A 24,522-nucleotide genomic window follows, 5' to 3' on the forward strand; every position below is an offset into this window, starting at 1 on the left:
AAACAATATTGTAGTGGTGCGGCTACTGGTTGTTGAACAACAAACAAACAAACACAATTGTAGTGTGGCGAATGATGGTTAAACAACAAACAAACACAACTGTAGTGATGCGGCTAATGATTTGTAACAACAAACAAACACAACTATTGCGGTGCGGCTGATGATTAAAACCTCGGCCGGTGCCATATGTTGTGTCTCACGGCTGTGGTACTTAAGTTGTAATTCGATCTCGTTCTGTGATAAGACGACCTGAGTTGTGGACCGCATGTGTGTCACATTGTGTCCTGACAGCATGACCAGCACCGCGGTATGGGCGCTGATCAGCTGCATTGTGGGTGTGGCTCGGGGGCAGGTAGGTGTCCGAAATATTCTATACAGACCACCAACAACGAATATAACCACGTCGTAGTGTAGTGAGGGATAGTGTTGAAAAATTGTGAAATGTGATACAGGCATGTCATTTGATACAATGATTGCCCAATCTGTAAGAAGTTGTTGTTTTTTTATATGGACCCAAGCTTACTTATCCCCCCTGGTGGCCATGTGACCTACAAAGCCAATATGGCCGCCATCGTTTTCATATTCGGTAACATTCAGCACCCAAATGATGTAGTATCTTGAGACCTGATCAGTCCTACTACCCATTGATAGATAGGGTCTCTTATATACTCCACTACTACCAATATACATGTACACCATAGGTGGGGGTGTGGTAGGACACACTATGGCCAGGGTACATACGTGTGTATGTCAAAACATTGTATAGATAGTGTACTAGTCCTAGAGTACACACACCATATCTCCCCAACTGTCGGTGTACTGGTCCTAGAGTACACACAATATATTTTCATCAAATGACTGTGTACTGATCCTTGAGTACACACACCATATCTCTCCAACTGTCGTTGTACTGGTCCAAGAGTACACACACCATATCTTCCCAACTATCGGTGTACTGGTCCTAGAGTACACACAGCATACCTCCCCAACTGTCGGTGTACTGGTCCTAGGGTACACACAGAGCACACCATGGCCAGGGTACATACGTGTGGATGTCAAAACATTGTATAGATAGTATACTAGTCCTAGGGTACACACAGCATATCTTCCCAACTGTCGGTGTCCTGGTCCTAGAGTACACACAACATATTTTCATCAACTGACGGTGCACTGATCCTTGAGTACACACAGCATATCTTCCCCACATGTCGGTGTACTGATCCTTGAGTACACAGCATATCTTCCCAACTGTCGGTGTACTGGTCCAAGAGTACACATAGCATATCTTCCCAACTGTCGGTGTACTGGTCCAAGAGTACACACAGCATATCTTCCCAACTGTCGGTGTCCTGGTCCTAGAGTACACACAGCATATCTTCCCAACTGTCGGTGTACTGGTCCTAGGGTACACACAGCATATCTTCCCAACTGTCGGTGTCCTGGTCCTAGAGTACACACAGCATACCTCCCCAACTGTCGGTGTACTGGTCCTAGGGTACACACAGAGCACACGGGTTGGTTAGGACAACCCAGAAGGACCTGTTAGTGTTTTACTGTGTATTTACGCAAAAGTGAGATATATTCTATCATGTAATATACATACCCGTCGTAAATTATCCTGAAACTACTTCCTGATACATTTGTGTTTATATGTTTCTCAGTATGCTATTGTCTACATACTCCCTGGTACTTATTTTGTTTACAGTTACTGGTATGTTATTGTGTGTGTACTCCCTGTATATACTGGTATATATACACACATAAGCACCCGGGAATATTATTAAGTGTATTCTACATTTTATGTTATTATGTATATATTCTCTGGTATGTTAATTTGTATGTATATTCTCCTATGTATGCTATGTATGTTTTCCTTGGTTTGTTATGTATATATTCCCTGGTGTGTTACTATATATACACCCTGGTATGTCATTGTGTACACACCCTGGTATGTTTTCATGTATACACACGCTATTGTGTCGTTATATCTGCCAGCGGGTATGCACGCCATATCTAATAATCCTAGGTGCCTTCTAAGCATGTATACTGTGGCTTAAAAATGATGTCGAAGACAGATCACATTGAAATTGAAAAAAACGTTGTGGCCAGGTACACTACTGCCTAAAAGTTCATTCCCCTAACACGCGTTGAGAACGCGTGTAACACGCATGTGACACGGGTGCTCAACGGGTTGCACACGGGGTGAGCACCCGTTGCACACGGGTGTGCAACGGGTGTGCATCGCGTGTGCAACCCGTTGCACACGCGTGTGCCACGCGTGTAACACGGGACCGGGTTCCAGTTGAAGTTGACAAAATTATCAAATGAATAGTGAGATAAAACAAAACAGTGAGATGTGAAATTTGAGTTAATGATCGGCCATTGAGCTGTGTTCACCAGACCGTAAATACAAGGTCGGCCCGTCTTAATCAGTGTTCGGTTGCTAGACTTTTATGGCATGAACCATTCCACTAGGGTTCCGTCTAGCCATTGTGGCTAGCCGACAGTAGAAAAGTAGTGAATTTAGATGCGAGTTTATTGCTAGGCGAACCCCCGTGTTGACACGATCGTCGCGGGTTGGTAAATGTTCGCCATTAATAAAATGATTGTTTGTGGATTGCGAACATATTCATTTGCCCACACGAGTCATTCCATTTGATTGCAAATATAACGTTTTTCGTTCGCCAAATTTATGCTTTAGACAGTACAATTATGATATAGCCGTCACCACTACTAATGTCTCATTATTTCACGTAGGAATATGTCCCATTTCCCCACACCCCACTTTCTGTTTTGTATTTTGAAAGAATAAATAAAAGAAGGTTTTGTGTGGGACACTTTTATACTAATTATAAGAGTATGTTGTAAATGAATATGAACAGCCATGCTGTCTGACTATTTATAGAATTTGAGATCTTCACAATCACCGGGTGTGACCATGTAGACAGAATCACGTTAGGGTTTGTGATTTTTACATTTGCTCAATGACCATAGTGAGTATTGCTGGGGATACCAAACGTAACAGTTTATTATTAGAGGTTGTGAGTACCTATACCACGTAGATAGGATATATTTAGGATTTTAATCCTTCTTGAGAGGCATTTAGAAGTTGGAGTACTACGTTAGGATAAGATTTATGGGTGACTTTAATCCTTTCTTTCTCTGTGGGTAATCCTTTCACGTTGATTGGAGGAAGTCACTCAACCACGTCATGACAGGTCGTGAGTTTACTCACTAACTACTGTGAGCGTTTTTGGCATAACATCTTTTCTTGTATAAACATAGAAACGATACTCACTCACTGTTAATCTTCTGCAGTTTGCTGGCAAAGTGGGGATAAACCTCAGTGTCAAAGACGATCAAACTTAGTTCGAATCCTTGTTTATATGTGACGTCTCCCAAATGGGGACATGTTCATAAACTTGGCAAGTAATGATGAATTTTAATATTAATATCATTATCGTTTATGAAATTGTTAATAAAACTTTAATAAAATTGTGCTTCACTCTCACGAAAAATATATTGCCTGTGAGTAAATTTATACGTCACGTTTCATCGGCATTTTTCAGTGATATTGGGACTACATGAAACATGGCTAGTTTTACATTTCTGATACAGGTGCTTGACTGACTGAGTAGTTCATGATCAATTAGATATGTTTAAATCAGTCAAGTTTGCAACAATAGATGAATAAGTTGATACATTTGGACCGCAGTTACCGATTAACAACTTAAGACATAGAGACAGGGAGGAGATATATAACCAAACCTATGGTCCTGTTGAGACAGTTGACAGTTAGAACGTTGGATTAAATGACAGTAACTAATTTGAACATTCCCCAGTAATATCATAAAATACATCATAACTCATAACAGTCCTAGAAACAGCTTCCAGCCATATACTAGTATTGAAGGGACAATCGCTTTTGACAGTTTCAAAATCAACTCACCTTAAGGTGCTTGGCAAGTCAAAACTGACCTCCCTGAATATGTTTTTTAGGTTTGACAGCAACTATACTTGTGGATTTCAGAGATAGACATGATTTGTTAGCTAGATGTTATTACAATAAGCGAAAATGTCTTAAAAGTCCACAGTTTGTTAAATAGTACAAAAAGTGTGTTATAGATCTATCAACGTTTTCTTTTATTGAACATAATATTTGCACTATATTGCTGTTAGCTGTAAATAATCTAGCCTCCCCATGTACGTAACTTACATATATTTATGTATGACCAGAACAGCAAATAAAGTTCTGGTAGATAGGTACCTCGGAGATTTAACGTGCGCTTTCCGACTTAAGCCTATCTCGCACACGGGGAAGCACTTATACTATTAGGGTAAAAAAGCGTAATGATTAAATAAAGAAGTGCATCCCCCCAAAAAATATAAGTTTACAGCCTATTCTAATAAAGTTAATGGGGTTGGGGTTTGGCTGGGTGGGAGTGGGAGATAAAAGAATATTCAATAATATGGAAAAGTTTGGGCCTAGGGGTGGGGTGGGGTGGGTGTGTGTGTGTGTGTGTGGGGGGGGGGGGGGGGGGGGGGCAAGCGTGGGAAGGCACGGCGTCGGTTGGCGATCATGTGTGGCTAGAAGTCTAGTGGCGGTATCCTTCTAGTAGTCTCATGGTCAGCTTCTCATCCTGGGGGTTGGGATTCTGGTAGAGACTCTTGGCAAGGAGGGCGGCGGTATTGGCGACGTAGTGGTTTGAGGTCGGTACGCCACTACTCTGGAAGAAGTGGTACAAGCCTGTGTAGTTTGTGATGTCGTACTCGATGTCCTGTCCCCCCTTCTTGTGCACCATGACGAAAGGGCATAGAGATGTTCCTTTGGGATGTTGATCTGGTCAACCTTGAGATCCGGTCGGGCCTTGTAGTGGTTGATCGGAATGTCTGACTTTTCCACTAGTAATTAAAGTTCTTTGGTATGAACTCTTTTATCCCTGCTGACGTTATCCTAACGTTCAATTTCAGTGTGCCTCACCAAGCGTAAGAAAGCATTGTACATGTTCTGATAAACCACACTGATGCAATTAAGCAAATGAATATTTGCTGTGGGCAAATATCTATTTTCTATATATATATTTGTGGATATGAAGCATTCTACTCAATTGTGGATACACTGGGCAGACAGAATTGTGTTTATTTCCAGGCCATCCTGATCGTCGTTTACTACTATAAGGTGTATGTTTTGAGGCAAGATCAAAGGCGCCGCACAGCATTTATTAGATAACAGACGGGGTCGTCCGTTTCGCTTTAAACAACCACACCACCCTGTCTGTGGGGGTTATATAATCGGTGCGCAAATAACTGTCAAGTCCACTGCCGGGCTGATGCGGTGTCAGTGTCAGCGATGAACATGAATGCTCAAATTATAGACCTGTAGCACTCACAAGTTGCTCAGCCAAAATATTTGAAAAGTGTATATTCAATTCTCCGATAACAGCAAATATAACCTTAGAAATAGATTCAACATACAAACAATCAAACAATCAAATGTAGAGCTACAGACCTATGCTTAATAATAATTTCTTCTGGATATGATCAACCTGCGGAACCCTCTATCCGATGAAGTAACTAATGCTCGCTCATGAAAAGAAATCAAATCATTAATTAATCGTTCTGATGCAATTACTAATAATTTTGACTTCAAATATTTTCATAGATCATGCCAAATTGTCCACTTAGGTTCGGATGCAGTGACTTAAACGCTGATAAGTTTAGACGACATGTATCAGACATACCAGACTGCACTTGTGGCTATCACCTTGAAGATGAAATTCACTTTTTCTATAACTGTCAAAAAATACGATAATATCAGAAACACTGTGTATTTCTACACACATGGGTATGGTCTAAAAATGATATTACGTGGCAGTAGTGAAGCAGTTCTACAAACATGACTCTTCTTAAATCAGTTCACGACATCATTGTCAAAAGCAAAAGGTTTGAGTAGCTTAATTTTACGCATGTAGTAAAGGAAAACTGCATTACCTTATTTCACAGACACCACTTGCTTCAGTGTATTGGCTTCGTGTATTTCATTTGTGCATTTTGTATGTTTATGTTCATCACTCTCTTATATATATCCAGCTGTTGTTAAGTTGTTACCTGGAGAGGTATTACATAAGCAAGTTTTGCTTGTTTACCGATCCAGATTTCTTTTGAAATAAAAATACGTTTAAGCCAACACAGTTAACCCTAAAACACATGATTGTAAACTATTCAAAAAGGGGCACTAATCTCTGGCTTGTTCTCGGGTGTCGAACTCAAACTCAAACTCACTTATTCTTAGAATAACATGACATACAATTATCTACAATTTTTATTACGTACAATTTAACAAAAATAATAAAAATAGGATACGTGGATACTAATACAATTTACCAATTGTATTGTACACATTGTTAAGGAATTTAGATAGGCCTTTTAGATTTCTTACACTGTTAGTGGTCATAATTTTCTTAAATGTTTGGAAACTTAAGATATTGCTTATTTAAAGGGGCACTGATCTAACGCCATTCCCCGGACTGGTTGTTGCCCTTGTTATTGTTTTTTCCCCCGTGAGTACCCGGATGATACGCAACGCAACTGAGCGTGACCAGAGACTGGGCTACCGTCTGCAAGGACAGCTAAATAAACTTGGAGTCTGGAGGCAATATTTGTTTTACGCATTTTTGCATAAACACTGATTGGTTAACTGTGATCTATAAAGATTCGACAAAGGGCGCATGTTAAATAATTTCTTCAGCCTAAACAAACAGACAAAAAGAACGGCGGAGCTCATCGGAAGTCGTCATTTGGAAATACCCCAGATGGTTATAGTTTAATACTAAAAAAGTATCCATGCAGTGAAAGCATTTTCGGATTTCGGATTGTGTAATACGATTACTACTCCCTTGTTGTCATACACGTTTTCTCGTATAACCCTACACTTGTGTATTTGTCGTCATTCACTTGATCCTCAGTTAATGAATTTATTACAGGTACAATTAGTGGTAGCACCACTTAGATTACCTGACAAAGGTTCTCATTTGGCATTTATTGTGTCTGGGGTAATTATTCAATCTAAATCCAGGTTTGAAGTGAGGTTATGTAATATGCACGTGGCAGCCCAGCAAGAGATGAATGATAAGTTGATTTACTTTTTTTTGTAAATCAACTGATCGTTCCTAGTCATCAAAGGAATAACAGGAAATACGTTGATTGATTAATCATTGTTATCTTGCACAGTGGATATGTCAAAAGTGAGTGTTTACATGTCTAGGTTTACTAAAACAAAGGGAATACACTCATATCATGGCGTGAAGTGCCGATGTAAAAACAACATACAATTTGTTCAAAGGGTTAACTGATAATACGTTGATTGGTTGCTCATTGTTATCAAACTCAATGGGTTTTTTAGGAACCGTCGACGTAATGAAACTGCCCACATTGCAAACAACAAGAAACACCGGAACACGTACTCATTCACTGCACACACTACCAAACACACCGAACAACACTACAGACCACCCTAAATCTTAAAACCGGACTTACACTAGAATCAATCCTAAATCCACAAAATAAATTAGAAAAATTCAAAGCCTTAGGCATATACCTAATAAAAACAGGACTAATTAGTCGCATTTAAACCCCAAATAAAATATTAAAACCAAAACTACTTTATTAGATAACCACCCAACACACACAGCTCCCTTAGTTCGTCCCCCACCCACTCTTGGCATTCTTTCCAAATCTCAAAATTTCAAAATTACTATATGAGTAACCCCTAAAGCCCCCTCCTGGGTTGCACAAACTCACTTTTCCCCTTTTTGGAAACACATTAAATGGCCTGGCCGGGCCCGTGTGCGACATACGCTTGCAGTCGGAAAGCGCACGTTAAATCTCCAATATATGTAAGTAAGTAATGAAAATAGTTGTCACGTGGCCTTTCTCAGCCGACCCTTGAGACTTGACACCCGAATCGATATATATCTTTTAGAATATTTGATAGTTACAGAGACACGTGACATCGAATAAGTTATTTTGTATAGCTGCAGACGAGTGGGATATTATTCCTTTGTGTGGATATTCACGGATACATTCCTCGAATAAGGAAGCTGCCTATTTATACACATAAATTTAGTAAGTTGTAATTATGGTATTTGCATTTTGTTTTCCTTCATTTGAACCGATTCGTTCTTGTTTTTCTACGTCTTGGTTGGGAAATTCTTCAATGAGCGATAGACGTTGTTTTCACAGGTCATTTCCTTTGTAAGCGTGTATAGATTACCGTCAATTTGTAAAATGTGATTCTCTCAGGCAATTTTTAAAATGGGTAAATATTTTAGTCATTTTGACTAAAAAATCTGTCCAGATTGATTAAGACGATCAAAAGGGCCTACAAACATCACAACAGATTATTATGTAGGATTAGAAGCCAAACAACATAGAAATGTACTTTTCAACGTAACATTTTCAGTCTCTTGGTGATGACATTAAACATCAAAATGTTTGGAATTCGTTATCATAATAATACAGATGGAAATGTTTTTCAGTCACTTTGTAAAATAACTGAATATTTAGACGTTTAATAAATATGTTACACATTTTGACAGTAAAAAAATATACACACTATAAAAAAAGCAATGCTCAGGTGAAATATTTACTTTGTGTTGCAAGTCAAAATAGTGTAAACGAAAATCGCAAAATTACCAAGCAAGTGACTTATCAAAACTTCGTCACCATTACCGATGCTACCCACAAAGATGCCTACATTTCCTTATTATCTCGAAAACTGTATTTCATTTTGTTGATCAATGTGACCATACGCTCTTATTACTACCGGTATCCATAAAAGTGACTAATGTGCTTACGAATGGCGCAACAGAGGTCGCGAGCTAGTCTAGATTTCTGCTATACATCCGGGTACTCACTGGGAAAAAACAATAACAACGGCAACAACCAGTCCCGGGGAATTGCGTTAGATCAGTGCCCCTTTAAGAGTTCATATCGCCGTTGGTGAAAAGCTTCACATTGGAATAAATAACGCAATTCATCTCCCACAGCGATAGATTCACAGAGTGGACACTGGCTGTCTTCCCTGGGAATGTTCAGCCATCGACCTGTTTCAACTGGTAATCCTTGGTTAGAAAGTTCTGACTTTAATTTTGAGAGCAGTAGATATTTCGCAAATGAAGGTTGATTCTTCAGGTAATACGACCTTTGGATTTCCGCTTGGGCTTTCCAGCTGCCGTGAGTCAATTTGCTCGTTAACGCAACCGAGCGTGACAAGAGACTCGGCTACCAGTCTGCAAGGACAGCTAAATAAGCTTACGTATTTTTGAAAACTGATTGGTTACCCGTGATCTATGAAGATTTCAACAAAGGGCGCATGGTAATTAATTTCTTCAGCCTAAACAAACAGACAAATAACGGCGAAAGCTCATCGGATGTCGTTATTTGGAAATATCCCTGATGGTTACAGTTTAATAATAAAAAAATATCCCTGAGTGAAAGCATTTGCGGATTTCGGATTGCGTGGATACAATTACTACTACCTTGTTGTCATCCACATTTTCTGGTATAACCCTACACTTGTGTATTTGTCGTAATTCACTTGCCGCTCAGTTAATGAATTTATAACATGTATACTTAGTTGTAGCACCTCTCAGATTACCCGATAAAGGTTCAAAATTGGTATTTCTTGTACCTGGGGTAATTATTCAATCTAAATCCAGGTTTGAAGTGAGGTGGAATGTGAATTATGTGATATGCACGTGGCGGCCCAGCAAGAGATGTATGGTCAGTGGCTTTACTTTTTCTGTAAATCAACTGATCATTCCCAGACATCAAAGGATCAACAGGAAATACGTTGATTGATTAATTACTATTATCTTGCACAGTGGATATGTCAAAAGTAAGTGTTTACATGTGAAGGTAGGTTTACTAAACGTAGGCAATACACTCATATCATGTCGGGAAGTACAGATGTAAAAACAACATACTTTGTTCAAAGGGTAACCGATAATACACTGACTGGTTGTTCATTGTTATCTAACTCAATGTATGTTTTTAAGAACCGAGGACATTATAAAAATAGTTGTCACGTGGGCTTTCTCAGTTAAGAAACGAACACGGGTTATAATATTCGATACATTTAAATAACGTTTAAAAACGATATATTTAAATATTTTAATATATTTCATATATATTCCAAATATTGTTTCCAAATATTGTTTCCAAATATTGTTTCCAAATATTGTTTCCAAATAATTATTATTAAAGTATTTGATTCTCACATAGACATTTGACATCGAATAAGTATTTTTGTACAGCTGCAGACGCAATGGATATTGTTCCTTTACGTTGAAATTCCCTGATACATTATAACTTTGGTAGGTTGTAATAATTATATTTGCATTTGGTTTTCATTCATACGCTGCAGCTTTGAACAGAATCATTCTTGTTCCTTTCCGTTTGGTTGGGAAGTTTTTCGATGCGCGATAGACGTTGTTTTCACAAGTATTTTCTTTTGTAAGCGTGTATATGTTACAGTCAATGTGTAAAATATGATTCACTCAGGCAATTTATTAAATATCTAAATATTTCAGTCATTTTACAAATTGACTGAATAATCCATTCATTTATTTAACCGACTGACTAAAAATGATAAAGACGATCAAAAGAGCTTAAACACATCACAATATATCAATTATGCTAAGAAAAGAAGCCCAACAATACAGAACTGTACTTGGTGATGATATTAAACATAAACATTTATTTGGAATTCGTTATCATATTAATAAAGATGGACATATTTTTCAGTTAATTTGTAAAATAAACTGAATATTTAGGCGTTTAATAATTTTCCTTGGTGAAATATGTTTACATTTTGAATGTAAACATATACACACGGTGAAATAAGCAATGTTCAGATGAAATATTTACTTTGTGTTGCAAGTCAAAATAGTGTACACAAAGATCGCACAATTACCAAGCAAGTGACCTACCAAAACTGCATCAACATTACCGATGCTCCCCACAAACATACCTACATTTCCAAAACTGTATTTTATTTTTGTTGATCAATGTGACCATACGTCCTTCTACTATCAATAAAAATGCGCCTACGAATGGGGAGCACAGGTCGCGAACAAGTCTAGATTTCTGCTATATCATCCGGGTACTCACTGGGAAAATACAGTAATGCACAGGTAGCAACTACTCCCGCGGAATTGCTTTAGATCAGTGCTCCTTTGTACGTTGAAATACTATATATTGTGAATGCCAAAATGATGTATCAAGGATCAAGTAGAAGATACATTGACAGTAGCGCTGGGGGTTTATTCAACAGACCCGTGAAAATAACACTGCTGTATCTTACTATTTATTTTAGATGACGCTGTCAAAGCTCACTTCTCCTGGCGGCCATTATCGAACGGCCAGCTAAAACACAACCCCGCGCTTACGTCTACAGGTCTCTTCCTGTAGTACGGTAATTAGTATTCTCTCCCTCAAGTGTATCCTCAATGATATAACCCACCCTCATTAATTACATGCTGCTCTTTTCCAGCCTCACGGCTATGGAGCTGAGATAAAGAGTCCAAGTCATCATAAATTAATTAGGGTCCAATAAAAACAATGCGCCGCCAAACCTCATACATATTATCACTGAAAGTCGTACTACAGACGGTTAATGTCAAATCACAATAAAAGCATTTCAATTGCAATAACATGTTCCAGGACCATGTATTCTCTTAACACCATCGGATTTAGAAGCAATGGTCGTATAAAACAAGACAAATCTATTTAAACACAACAGTATTCATGTTATTCCCACAAAATCACATAAAGAAAGGAGACATTAGCAAATACATGTGTATTATCATTTTTCGTCAGGATAACAACATTTTCTCTCCTTGTTACCACCTCCAGGTTCAGCTTAACACGGGTCTTCCTTTGGTCAAAAGTTTGTTCCCCCTCTAATGAGTGTGTCACGCGTTGCACACGAGTGGCGGACGGGGTGCACACCCGTGTGCAACGCGTTGCACACGGGTCTCACACGCGTGACCAACCCGATGCACACTGGTTGCGTAACGCGTTGCCCATGCGTGTAAGGGGAATGAACTTCTAGGCAGTAGTGTAGGGTAGCCTAGTGTTAAAGCGCTCGCTCGTCACGCCGAAGACCCGGTTCGATTTCCCACATGGGAACAATGTGTGAAGCCAATTTGTGGTGACAAACGTCGGAACATGATCAGGGCGAACCGGGATTCAAACATAGGTTTCTAGCGTGCCCAAGGGACGCAACTCTGCACAGCGCATTGCGGCGCCTTTGATTACTTGGCCACACGTGTCCCCTATTTCACACCAAGAACATGATATGTTATCATTTTTCCACAATGTTTACACAAGCTGGTCACTTGATTGTCTGGTTTGTTGACAGGCCGCCGTCGCATGGTAGGAGTACTGCTGTGCAGCGTCACGCAGTACATACTTACTTTCTCATGCAAATTGTGTGAATAGCGTGTGCTACCTACCAGGACATTCTTTCTTGAACACCTGGTGTCACTGATTTTCTGTGGTCCATTCATATAGTTTTCACAGCTATTTATCCTTTACGCCAAGTGGAATCTGTTTCAACTGAAAATCCAAGACGGTTATTCTCTTGCATTGACGTTATATCTTAATCGCGTTTACGCAACCTGGTATATTATCATGTTTACACAACCTGGCATGGTATCATGTTTACGTAACCTGGTATGGTATCGTTTTTACACAAACTGGTATGTTATCATGTTTACACAACCTGATATGTTATCATGTTTACACAGCCTGTTCTGTTATCATGTTTACACAACTGGTATATTATCATGTTTACACAACTTGGTATGTTATACTGTTTACACAAGCTTGTATATTATCATGTTTGCACAATCTGGTATGTTATCATGTTTACACAACTTGGTATGTTATGTTTTACACAAGCTGGTATGTTATCATGTTTACACAACTGGTATATTATCATGTTTACACAAGCTGGTATGTTATCATGTTCACACAAACTGGTATGTTATCATGTTTACACAAGCTGGTATGTTATCATGTTTACACAAGCTGGTATTTTGTCATGTTTACCCAAGCTGGTTTGTTATCATGTTTACCCAAGCTGGTTTGTTTCATGTTTTACAAAACCTGGTATGTTAGTTTTACACAACCTGATATGTTTTCATGTTTACACAACCTGTTGTGTTATCAGACAGATGGGGAAGTCCGTCTCGCAGGAGAGAGCTCCAGGAACAGAGGGAGGTTGGAAGTCTTCTACAACAGCAGGTAACAGTTGTCATGACGACTCTGTAGAGTATAGTTTCTAGAGCAGTGACAACTTTTATCAGCTCGAGTATAGTTTCTATTGCAGTGACAACTTTTATCAGCTCGAGCATAGCTTCAAGATCAGTGACAACTTTTATCAGCTCGGATATAGCTTATAGAGCAGTGACAACTTTTATCAGCTCGAGTATAACTTCTAGAGCAGTGACAACTTTTATCAGCTCGAGTATAACTTCTAGAGCAGTGACAACTTTTATCAGCTCGAGTATAACTTCTAGAGCAGTGACAATTTTTATCAGCTCGAGTATAGCTTCAAGATCAGTGACAACTTTTATCAGCTCGGATATAGCTTATAGAGCAGTGACAACTTTTATCAGCTCGAGTATAACTTCTAGAGCAGTGACAACTTTTATCAGCTCGAGTATAACTTCTAGAGCAGTGACAACTTTTATCAGCTCGAGTATAACTTCTAGAGCAGTGACAACTTTTATCAGCTAGAGTATAGCTTCAAGAGCAGTGACAACTTTTACCAGCTCGAGCATAGCTTATAGAGTAGTGACAACGTTTTATCCGATAAAGTAAATTCTCAAGACAATTGCCAACATTTCCCAGCTAGAGTACAGTTTCCTGGGAGAGAACAGATCTGTAACACTGTAAACACTTAGTCCACTTCTGTGTCTGACACGACATGAATCAGATTATGAAGGAAGACTACAGTGACACTGGAGTCCTAACATGTCTTTATCCCCTGACAGATGGGGATCCGTCTGTGACGACAGCTTCAATGTGGACGCTGCCATCGTCGTGTGTCGTCAGCTGGGGCTGCCCACGTCACGCCCCAATATCGAAATTAAAAGACCCGGTCCAAGTTTCTATAATCTGGATGACGTCAGATGCACGGGCAACGAGGAGGCGTTGGGAGATTGTCAACACAGAACTTGGGGCACCTCAGACTGCTCAACTGAAGAACACGTACTCGTTGCATGTGCAGGTGAAATTGTAATCCTGATTTATTATTCAAAAAGGAAAGGGCAAAAGAAATTATGTGGATAAGGTTTATGTCATGCAATATGCATGCAACAGAGGTCAGAAGGTCCAGCACACCACTTTCAAAAGAATCAAGAAATGTTCAAGATTCGGTAACGGGCATGCCCATTTAAGGCAAGTCGTGATATGGCTGAAATACTGCCGATGTGACTTTAAATTGTAACTCACTCACTCTCATTGGAGCAACATTAGATAGCCAGCAACAGCAACATTTAGGAACCATCCACAACAACATTAGGCAGCCAGCAACAGTAACATTCAGGCAAAGCAGCAAAAGCAACATTCAGGCAACCATCAACAGCAACAGTCAGGCAACCATCAACAGCAACAATCAGGCAACCGTCAACAGCAACATTCAGGCAAACCAGCAAGAACAACATTCAGGCAACGAGAAACAGCAACATTCAAGCAACCATTAGCAGCAACATTAGATAGCCAGCAACATTAACTTTCAGGCAAAGCAGCAAAAGCAACATTCAGGCAACCATCAACAGCAACATTCAGGCAGCCATCAACAGCAACATTTAGGCAACCATCAACAGCAACATTAGACAGCCAGTAACAGCAACATTCGTACAACCATCCACAGGATCATTCAGACAAAGGGTGGGCTATGACACCTTGGTGTGCTAGAGACACGATAAGAGATGATCATCCCTCAACACCGGTCATGGCACCTCGTGTGATGACCATGAAATCGGTTCGACTGACGACAACCAGACCCTCACCATCAAGTTTTCACCTCCACAAGGATCATGTGGCTCAATGGTATCGCCTTGCCTTCTTCCCCCAGAAACGTGTCCTGCAATGGTTGCGGACAGAATCTGTGCCTCTTCCGTTTTGCCACTAATTTGGTTTTGCCAGCGGAGGTGGTCAGTCAGTGGAGAGCCTCACCAGATCTCGGGAGGGCAAGCCCATCCGCATGAAGTCTGTCACGAACTACCGCCTCCGTGGTCTAGTGGTAGAGCGTCCGCCCGAAGAACAAAAGGTCCGGATTTCGATCCCCGGCCGCGTCATACCAAAAGACGTTAAAAAAATGTACTTGTTGTTACCCTGCCTGGCGTTCGGCATCAAGAGGCCAACACAACGACTGGCCGGCTAGGAGTCAGTATACAGTGTGGGGTATTCATGTTAAACTGCGGCATGGTATCTCAGTGGGCTATTCCTATAAATCGGCATCAGTCCGGACTAGTACAAGCAGCCACACACACACGCGTCGTAAGTGCAATAATATTGGACGCGACTTTAAACCCCATTTCACCTCACCTGACCTGTCATGAACCAAGTAGACATCGTGAACCCTGGTAAACAGTAGACCAAAAGGTGCAGACCACATTCATCTGTATTGTCGTAGCCAGCATTTGTAAACGGACAAATAAAAAAACAAACAACACTATTTGACACGCACCACAGTTCTGTAAGCACGAGCATTTGCCCAGCTCTGCAAATTACTTTGACTGTGCAGAACATAGTATTTGTCAACTACCATATAAACATGTTTTGCTTGATTTCTTCCCAGCTGACCCGTGTAAAGCTGACTCCTGTGCTGTGGGCGGCGTGTGTCGACAGGTGATGGACAGCAACTACATATGTGACTGTATACCCGGGTACACGGGCACCCGATGTCAGACGGGTGGGTTATCTCATTTTCTTTCACATCTGATAAAAATATTAATCTAATAATCAATAAGTAATATACGATGTCTTAATGATCACGTGCCCATCCTATGTCTGCAAAACGAGCCTTTCGGATATTAATGTTTGTGAATTTGGAAAAGAATGGGAACAAATAAGTGAGATTAAAATATGTTGACTCTTGTTGCTAGACGTGGACGAGTGTGTGAGCGCCACCAACGGGTGCAGCCACTCCTGCGTCAATACCCCCGGGGCCTACCACTGTCAGTGCCCGGATGAGCTGCAGCTTGGAGCGGACAACCACACGTGCTATTGTAGGTGATTTCTCTTGTTTCAAAATATATTGTTCCGGTGAATCCAAACTGACAATGTTACATTATTCTTTGTATGCATGCCTTGTTCATCTGCGGGACGGTCGGTTGACCTAGTGGTTAAAGCGTTCGCTCGTCACGCCGAAGAGCCGGGTTCGATTTTCGACATGGGTACAATGTGTGAAGCCCAATTCTGGTGTCCCCCGCCGTGATATTGCTATATTTCCATGATGGCAGTGTGAACAGTAGACGTCGTCAGTTACATTACATAACGGTTTATTCATTGTAACCGGTTCATACACTGTAACTAGTTAATCCATTGTATCCGGTTCATACATTGTAACCGGTTCATACATTGTAACCAGTTAATACATTGTAACCGGTCCATACATTGTAACCAGTTAATACATTGTTACCGGTTCATGCAATGTAACCGGTTCATACATTGTAACCAGTTAATACATTGTAACCCGTTCATACATTGTAACCAGTTAATACATTGTAACCCGTTCATACAATGTAACCGGTTCATACATTGTAAACAGTCAATACATTGTATCCGGTTCATGCATTGTAACCGGTTCATACCAGTGTAACCAGTGTAAGCGTGGGTTGCTGAAGACCTATTCTACCCGGGTCCTCACGGTTCTTACTCTCGTATACCAGCTGTGAATACACACATGTACCTTCTGAAGATACTCTGATGTACCAGCTGTGAAGCCGTGTCTTGTGTTGTGTCAATTTGCTTGTAGTCTCTTGTGTTTGAACATACGCGTGTGTCTGTCCCTAGCTGAAGGTGTGCACGTGTCCTGCACGTCCCAGAATATGCAGGTGGAGTTGGACAAACGACATCTCCTTGGTCTACATGGTCGGTACTTGACGTTGTGGGACAGGACATGTGCTGCCACGGACACGCCCACCCACGTGTATGTCACAGTGCCGCTGGAGGGGTGTGGCACTCGGGTCACGGTAAGGTTTTTCTTGTCTTTTTTTTGTTTTGTTTTACAAATAACCATCACCATTAGCGACGTCGTTATCATCATCATTATCGCCGTCATCTGAGTGCTCCTTTGGATTAGACAGCAGTCATCTTTAACCTCATTATCTTTCAATTAAAGTTTTCAAAGAAAATATTGACGATATCATTTCGGGGAATATTATACAGGAATTGTAGGTGTGAATTGCCAAGTTGAGGCCGTTGTAATCATTCAACTTAGTGTAACAAGGTAGTATATAGCGTTTCAATGTAGTAAATAGTGTGACTACGTATTATGTTGCGTGACGAGTGAGTGAATTCGGTGTAACAACGAGGAAAGCGATGCAGGTCTTAGACGTTTACCACTTCGGTGAAACCCAAGAGCAGGGGTATGGCGCTGACAAACCTAGAAACGTAATCAGGGCGAACCGGGATTTCAACCCACAATCATTGGTTTTTGGTGTAGCCAAGGGACGCAACTCTGCACAGCGAATTGCAGTGCCTTAGACGACTGGGCCATCCTTGCCTCCAGAGTGACAATATAGTATAAAGCGTGACAATGTTATACATTTATCGTGAAAATGTAGTGCACATCATGCCAACGTAGTCTATAGCGTGACAATGTAGCATGTAGCGTGACAATGTAGCATGTAGCGTGACAATGTAGTATGTAGCGTGACAATGTAATATATAGCGTGACAATGTAGCATGTAGCGTGACAATGTTGCATGTAGCGTGACAATGTAGCATGTAGCGTGACTATGTAGCATGTAGCGTGACAATGTAGTGTGTAGCCTGACAATGTAGTATGTAGCGTGACAATGTAGTATATAGCGTGACAATGTAGCATGTAGCGTGACAATGTAGTACATAGCGTGACAATGTAGCATGTAGCGTGACAATGTAGCATGTAGCGTGACAATGTAGTATATAGCGTGACAATGTAGTATATAGCGTGACAATGTAGCATGTAGCGTGACAATGTAGTATAAAGTGTGACAATGTAGCATGTAGCGTGACAATGTAGTATATAGCGTGACAATATAGCATGTAGCGTGATAATGTAGCATGTAGCTTGACAATGTAGCATGTAGCGTGACAATATATCATGTAGCGTGACAATGTAGTATATAGCGTGACAATATAGCATGTAGCGTGATAATGTAGTATATAGCGTGACAATATATCATGTAGCGTGACAATGTAGTATATAGCGTGACAATATAGCATGTAGCGTGATAATGTAGCATGTAGCTTGACAATGTAGCATGTAGCGTGACAATATATCATGTAGCGTGACAATGTAGTATACAGCGAAGAAGTTCTCAGGTCAGATGTTTCCATGGTTACACCCGATCTCTCTCTCTACTGTCTGATGCTGTAACAAAACCAAGGATTCATCATCCATCCACACACCCTTGAATGTTTGCAATCTCAATATATGTAATAATACAGAAAATAATGAGATGCTCCCTGTTGACCTCTTATTTGTCCGACAGCAAGACGGCGATGCATTTGTCTACGAGAACCAGGTGCAGTCGCACACCGTACCGGTGCAGGGATTGGTGACGAGGGTGAGGGACGTCAACATCACGGTCCGCTGCTACTACGACAGCAACACCACAGCAGGGAACTTCTACGTTGTCGACACCGGCGAGCTGCACTTCACCGACCACGAACAAGGAGTCTACCAGATCAGGTGCGGAGGTTGCATATACAGATCTAGTATAGGTTTGGACATTTTCAAACATGTCAACATGCCCCCAAAAAGGACAAATCAACCAATACTCAATACTCATCAATCCATTAATTAATCCATCGATAATCATCAATCATCAATCAATCCATCAACCAGTCAATCCATCGATAATCATCAATCCATGCAACCATTAATAATCACCAATCCATCAATCAATCAATCCATCCATAAATAATAATCAATCATCCATTCATCAATAATCATCAATCAATACAATCAATCAATAATCAAATCCATCATCATAATGATATTTTATATTTAAGTTCAATATGAACATAGTGATAGAGAAAGAATCGACTCAACAATGTTATCAAGAAAAACAATTTATAATTGCATAACTGAAATGTGTAGATACACGCTAGTCCCTAAAATGTCAATATCGTTAGGTGGGAGCTCCCGTCTCAGCTACCATCAAACTGTACAGTTGTTTCACTCTTTCTATAAGTAGGGGCGGCGGGGATGTGGAGCGGTTAAAGCGTTCGCTTGTCACGCTGAAGACACAGGTTCGATTCCCCAATATTTGCTAAAAGCGGCGTAAATACATACTCACTCACACACCAGAAGTATATCAACCAGCCTAACGTAATATTTAATACACTATGCCATTTAGAAAACGTTGTGGTTCGTTCACATAAGTGACGTAGCCGTGTGAATATGTCCTGTGCCCTCTAAGTGATACCGAATCTGGTAAGGCCACGTGATGTCCAGTGTGTGTGATAACGGTTCCACAGTCTTGTAATGGTGCTTGGAACTACGTTGCCTACGGCCGAAGATGATTCTTCTGTTTGCTGGCGGCCGGTGGCGTTGTTGCGTTGGACGTCCGTCATGATTCAGTGTACACTTTAAAATTGATGTAAGATTTTGATGGTATGCGAATGAAATCCCAACGTGTTCATAGCTCAACATGCACGTGCATGTCATGTTGGTGTGTTTCGGCGCCAGGCTCTCAAGTGGTGTGTTCTTTGCGATTTGTTCACCAAATTTAGGCTGTACCTCATTCTTTCCACATAAATGCAGAAATGACCAATTCTTTGTGAATGAAATATGCTTTAAAAAAGTTGTTTATTCCAGCATGGATTTAATTCACAACGGCGTGAAGTACCGACCCAACACTACCGACCCTCTGACCGTGGAGCCTGGCGAGAAGCTATCAATCAAACTGTCTCTCCATAGCAACGACTCGCACCTTCAGGTGTTCGCCAGGAACTGCAAGGCCACGCCCACTGATACAACACACACAACAGAACAGTACCTTGTGGTAGACAATGGGTAGGTGAATACTCCTTCCGTTAACTGTGGTAGACAATGGGTAGGTGAATACTCCTTCTGTAGACTGTGTTAGACAATGGGTAGGTGAATACTCCTTCTGTAGACTGTGTTAGACAATGGGTAGGTGAATACTCCTTCTGTAGACTGTGTTAGACAATGGGTAGGTGAATACTCCTTCCGTAGACTGTGTTAGACAATGGGTAGGTGAATACTCCTTCTGTAGACTGTGGTAGACAATGGGTAGGTGAATACTCCTTCCGTAGACTGTGATAGACAATGGGTAGGTGAATACTCCTTCTGTAGACTGTGGTAGACAATGGGTAGGTGAATACTTCTTCTGTAGACTGTGGTAGACAATGGGTAGGTGAATATGTCTTAGTTTTATACGTCTCCTGTAGACTGGTGGATGATGGGTAGGTGAATACATTTCATGTAGGCTGTTGTAGACAATGGGTAGGTGAATACGTCTCCTGTAGACTGTAGTAGACAATGGGTAGGTGACTACTCCTTCCGTTGACTGTGTTAGAGAATGGGTGGGTGAATACGTCTCCTGTAGACTGTAGTAGACAATGGGTAGGTGACTACTCCTTCCGTTGACTGCAGTAGACAATGGGTAGCTATAGTTGAATACGTCTCCTGTTGACTTTGCTAGGCAATGGATAGCTATAGGTGAATGCGTCTCCTGTAGACTGTGGTAGACAATGGACAATTTCCCTGACCCTTACCGGAAATATGAGGGTCCTGCAAAGTAATGAAATGGTGTCGTAAGATATAATAATTACTTCAGTTACATGATCTGGATATTTCTTGTCAAGAATTTGGTATTATGATTATTATTATTGCTGTGCGTGTCGTCCACATTTCTGCGTCGCATTAACCCATGCAATATAGTTTCCATTCACCAAATAGAGGGCTTGGGTCTGCTTGATACGAGATAGCTGAACATGTGTCTGCAAGTCCGGGAACACGTTCAATTATGTCGTAAAAGGCGACTATACGTGTCGTAACGGGATCGAGTGGTCAGGCTCGCTGACTTGGTTGATGCATGTCATCGATCCCAATTTCGATGCTCATGATATCAATCACTGGATTGTTTGGTCCAGACTCGATTATTTACAGACCGATGTCAATTTAGTTGGAAGGTGGAATATTGCTGAGTGCGGCGATAAACTCCCGAACTAAAACCCACAAAGTACATTTAGATGTCACGTGTCCTGACTAACACACCGCTGTGGTGTGTGTCCCAGCTAAGTTGTAAAGACGGTAGCTGTGCCTGTCTACCTAAACGAGTAGACAGGCGGTGGTCGATGTCTCGTAGACTGAGATTGGATGACAGTAAATATAGAATTCAATGGTCTTCGGTATCGAATGAAAACCAACGTAGGACTACGTGATGTTTTGCAAATATTATACCTGGATCACACTTTCTCGGTAAAGTACAAATTCTAGTACTTTTGGGGTTGAGTCCCATTCGGGATTCGAACTCACACTCTCAGATTCTGAAATCTAAACTCCAGCACACAAAGTCAGCGATTTAACCCACTCAGCCACCGAGGCTTCAACAAAACAAAAGGCAACAACTGGTAGTCTAGATCACGTACTTTGTGTACTAGAATTTGTAATTTACCAAAAGAGTGTTGTCCCAAATACAATATTTCTTACATTTGACCACTTTCTAAAAGGCGCTGTGTCTTTTGTGCTGTCGGCCGTTGGAGCCGTGCCCAGATGGGGCTCAACCCCCAAAAGTTCTAAAATTTGTACTTTACCATGAAAATGTTATTCCCAATATAAGATTTGTTACATTTGACCACTTTCTAAATGACATTGTGTTTTCATACGTGATGTAAAAGCCAAAAATAAACATCAACAGAACAGCTGGTCATCAAATATTGTTGTGTCGCAACCAACTTTCCAGGTGTAGACATGTCCCCATGTTTGGTTTTCATTCGTATTTAAGGGGGTTACGCATGGCGTGGACTTGTACCACGTGTTTGGCCTATGACTTGAAGCGCTGAGCTTGCTGTACAAAGTGAAAGTGGAACAATCTTACAAAACGCGGTCTGTTCATTATCGTGTCTGGACCAGTGTACGGTGGCCCATAAGGGACATGGAGTCATTCAAATATGTGATAAATCATGTATAAAAACAACCGAAAACATGGAAAATGTACTTTCAAGCAGCTATTGAATCGCTGAACTGTGAAGCTGTGAACTTAATACTTGTAGGACTCTAAGATGACCATTGCGATAATGGTGATAAGGTTATGCCAACTGAGATTATTATCAGATCCTGTTTAATAGTTATTATGATGATTCTTATTTGAAACTTTATTTAAATTTTATGCGCACAGATGTTCTACTGATTCCACATTGACCTTCAAGAACGTCAGTGACGTCACACAAGAGACCTTGACCCTGGAAACGTTCAAGTTCGACAACTCAAGCTCGATGTATTTCCACTGCGAGGTTCTGGTTTGCAATGTCACGGATCCACACTCCAGGTGCCACCACGGTTGTCTCACCCCCGGTAGGGGGAGGAGGGATGTGGGGAGGGGGGAGGACGGCCAAGATGTGTACCTAGCGTCGCATGAGCTGGCGGTGGGGCCGGTGGAGCTGCAGAGTGGAGCTGGCAGCTCAGTGCGCATGAAGAAATCGGGTATGTCTGAGCGAAATGACGGGTGACGAGTTCAAGGTCATTTTTAAAAGCAGTGTTAATATCGCTCCACCAAGGTCATCCAAGTTGGTTCTGTGTTATCCTTTAAATCTGAATAGCTAATTAAGGTTTTATGTCGCATTAAGCAATATTCTAACAATAATACAGCGTGGGGAATCAAAAATGGTTTAGCGAACATTTGGTGTCATCACTGATTTCCAGTGATCCATTCATAGAATTTTCACCTATTTTGCCTGTTCCGCAGAAATGGAATCCTCGGAAAATCGAGGCTGGTTATTCTCAGGCAATGACGTTTCCGAGCACTGTAACTATATAAACCTAACCCGTCTTCCTCGTCGTGACGTGGTTCCAACCACAAGGCAACTCTATGTTTGTCGTAAGATAACGGGTTCGGTTGATCAGGCTCGCTGACTTGGTTAATATGTGTCATCGTATCCAAATTGTGTGGATCGATTCTCATGATATCAATCACTGGATTGTCAGGTCCAGACTCGATTATCTACAAAGCGCCGTCATACAGCTGGAATATTGCTGAATGCGGCGTTAAACAACAAACAAACAACCAAACAATAATAATCGATCAACGTGGAGGTACATGTATGTGAAGGAATGTTCTCAGCGAGGTTGTGTTGCTTGCCTTACTACTAAACAAAAGGGTTATGTACCAACTGAATTTTTCACATTACTTTAATTAATATGACATGCCAGATTAACTTTTTCCTATGGCAAAGAGCGCAGTCTTTGACCTTTTTGGGGTGGTGTACAGTGTCAACTGGCACCTTTTCAAACGAGGTGTTTGTTTCAGACCTACCAGCAAACAACCCCTCTGACCCCGAGACGGGGAGGGCGGCGCTGACGGCAGGGCTAGCGCTCCTGGGCGTGGCACTCATCATGATCACGGTCGCTCTCTCCATCATCTTCAAGGGTGACGAGGAAGGCGATGTAAAGGTCAAGGACGACGCAGAGGAAAGACTAATCAACGAAGATAAATGAAATAAAATCTTCTCTTTTTTAAAATTGTTGCAATTTCTTCCTTCTCATATAACGGTCAAGATGCAATAATGTGAAGCTACCCTTATGGGACATTTGAATCATGGCCCTAGTCTAGACGGTCATCCCACTCATGAGCCAAAATGCAACGGAATATGAAAATAAACAAGCAAACATACCACACAGTCGGCACATGTCATTGTTTTAATGTTGAACTTAAGTTGATCCAGGTTGCTACCTTGAAAAGCATTGTATCCCCCCAGTTTCAACATTTGAACATATTTTGAAATCTGAAGAGTAATCTAAAATTCAACATCTCCTGAGAACAAATTCTTTAATGAAAATAAAATATATGTCATTTGAAGCCATATATATATATATATATATATATATATATATATATATATATATATATATATATATATATATATATATATATATATATATATATATATATATATATATACATATATATATACATATATTTATTTATTTTTATTTATATATATATATATATATATATATATATATATATATATATATATATATATATA

The 24,522-nt window shown here is 40.7% G+C and overlaps 1 protein-coding gene across 1 annotated transcript; it reads left to right on the forward strand.

The window, feature by feature from the left end:
* The first annotated feature begins 249 nt into the window (after positions 1–249).
* Positions 250–23,989, forward strand: LOC139445547 (ZP domain-containing protein-like). The gene is made up of 10 exons (XM_071226691.1): positions 250–352; positions 13,238–13,311; positions 14,064–14,299; positions 15,875–15,988; positions 16,182–16,304; positions 17,092–17,270; positions 18,777–18,976; positions 20,108–20,305; positions 22,656–22,960; positions 23,784–23,989. Exons 1-10 carry the CDS (start codon positions 266–268, stop codon positions 23,969–23,971), a joined length of 1,704 nt encoding a protein of 567 aa, XP_071082792.1. The 5' UTR covers positions 250–265; the 3' UTR covers positions 23,972–23,989.
* Positions 23,990–24,522: the final 533 nt, after the last annotated feature.

The sequence above is a fragment of the Haliotis cracherodii genome, unplaced genomic scaffold, assembly GCF_022045235.1.
Source record: "Haliotis cracherodii isolate W230 unplaced genomic scaffold, xgHalCrac1.p SCAF_6, whole genome shotgun sequence".
In the NCBI taxonomy this organism is placed as follows: Eukaryota; Metazoa; Mollusca; class Gastropoda; order Lepetellida; family Haliotidae; genus Haliotis; species Haliotis cracherodii.

Coding starts and splice junctions, on each gene's coding strand:
- LOC139445547 (XM_071226691.1), top strand. CDS start 266: ATGTGTGTCACATTGTGTCCTGACAGCATGACCAGCACCGCGGTATGG. Junction 353..13,237: donor TGGGTGTGGCTCGGGGGCAG/GTAGGTGTCCGA, acceptor TTGTGTTATCAG/ACAGATGGGGAAGTCCGTCT. Junction 16,305..17,091: donor GGACAACCACACGTGCTATT/GTAGGTGATTTC, acceptor GTCTGTCCCTAG/CTGAAGGTGTGCACGTGTCC.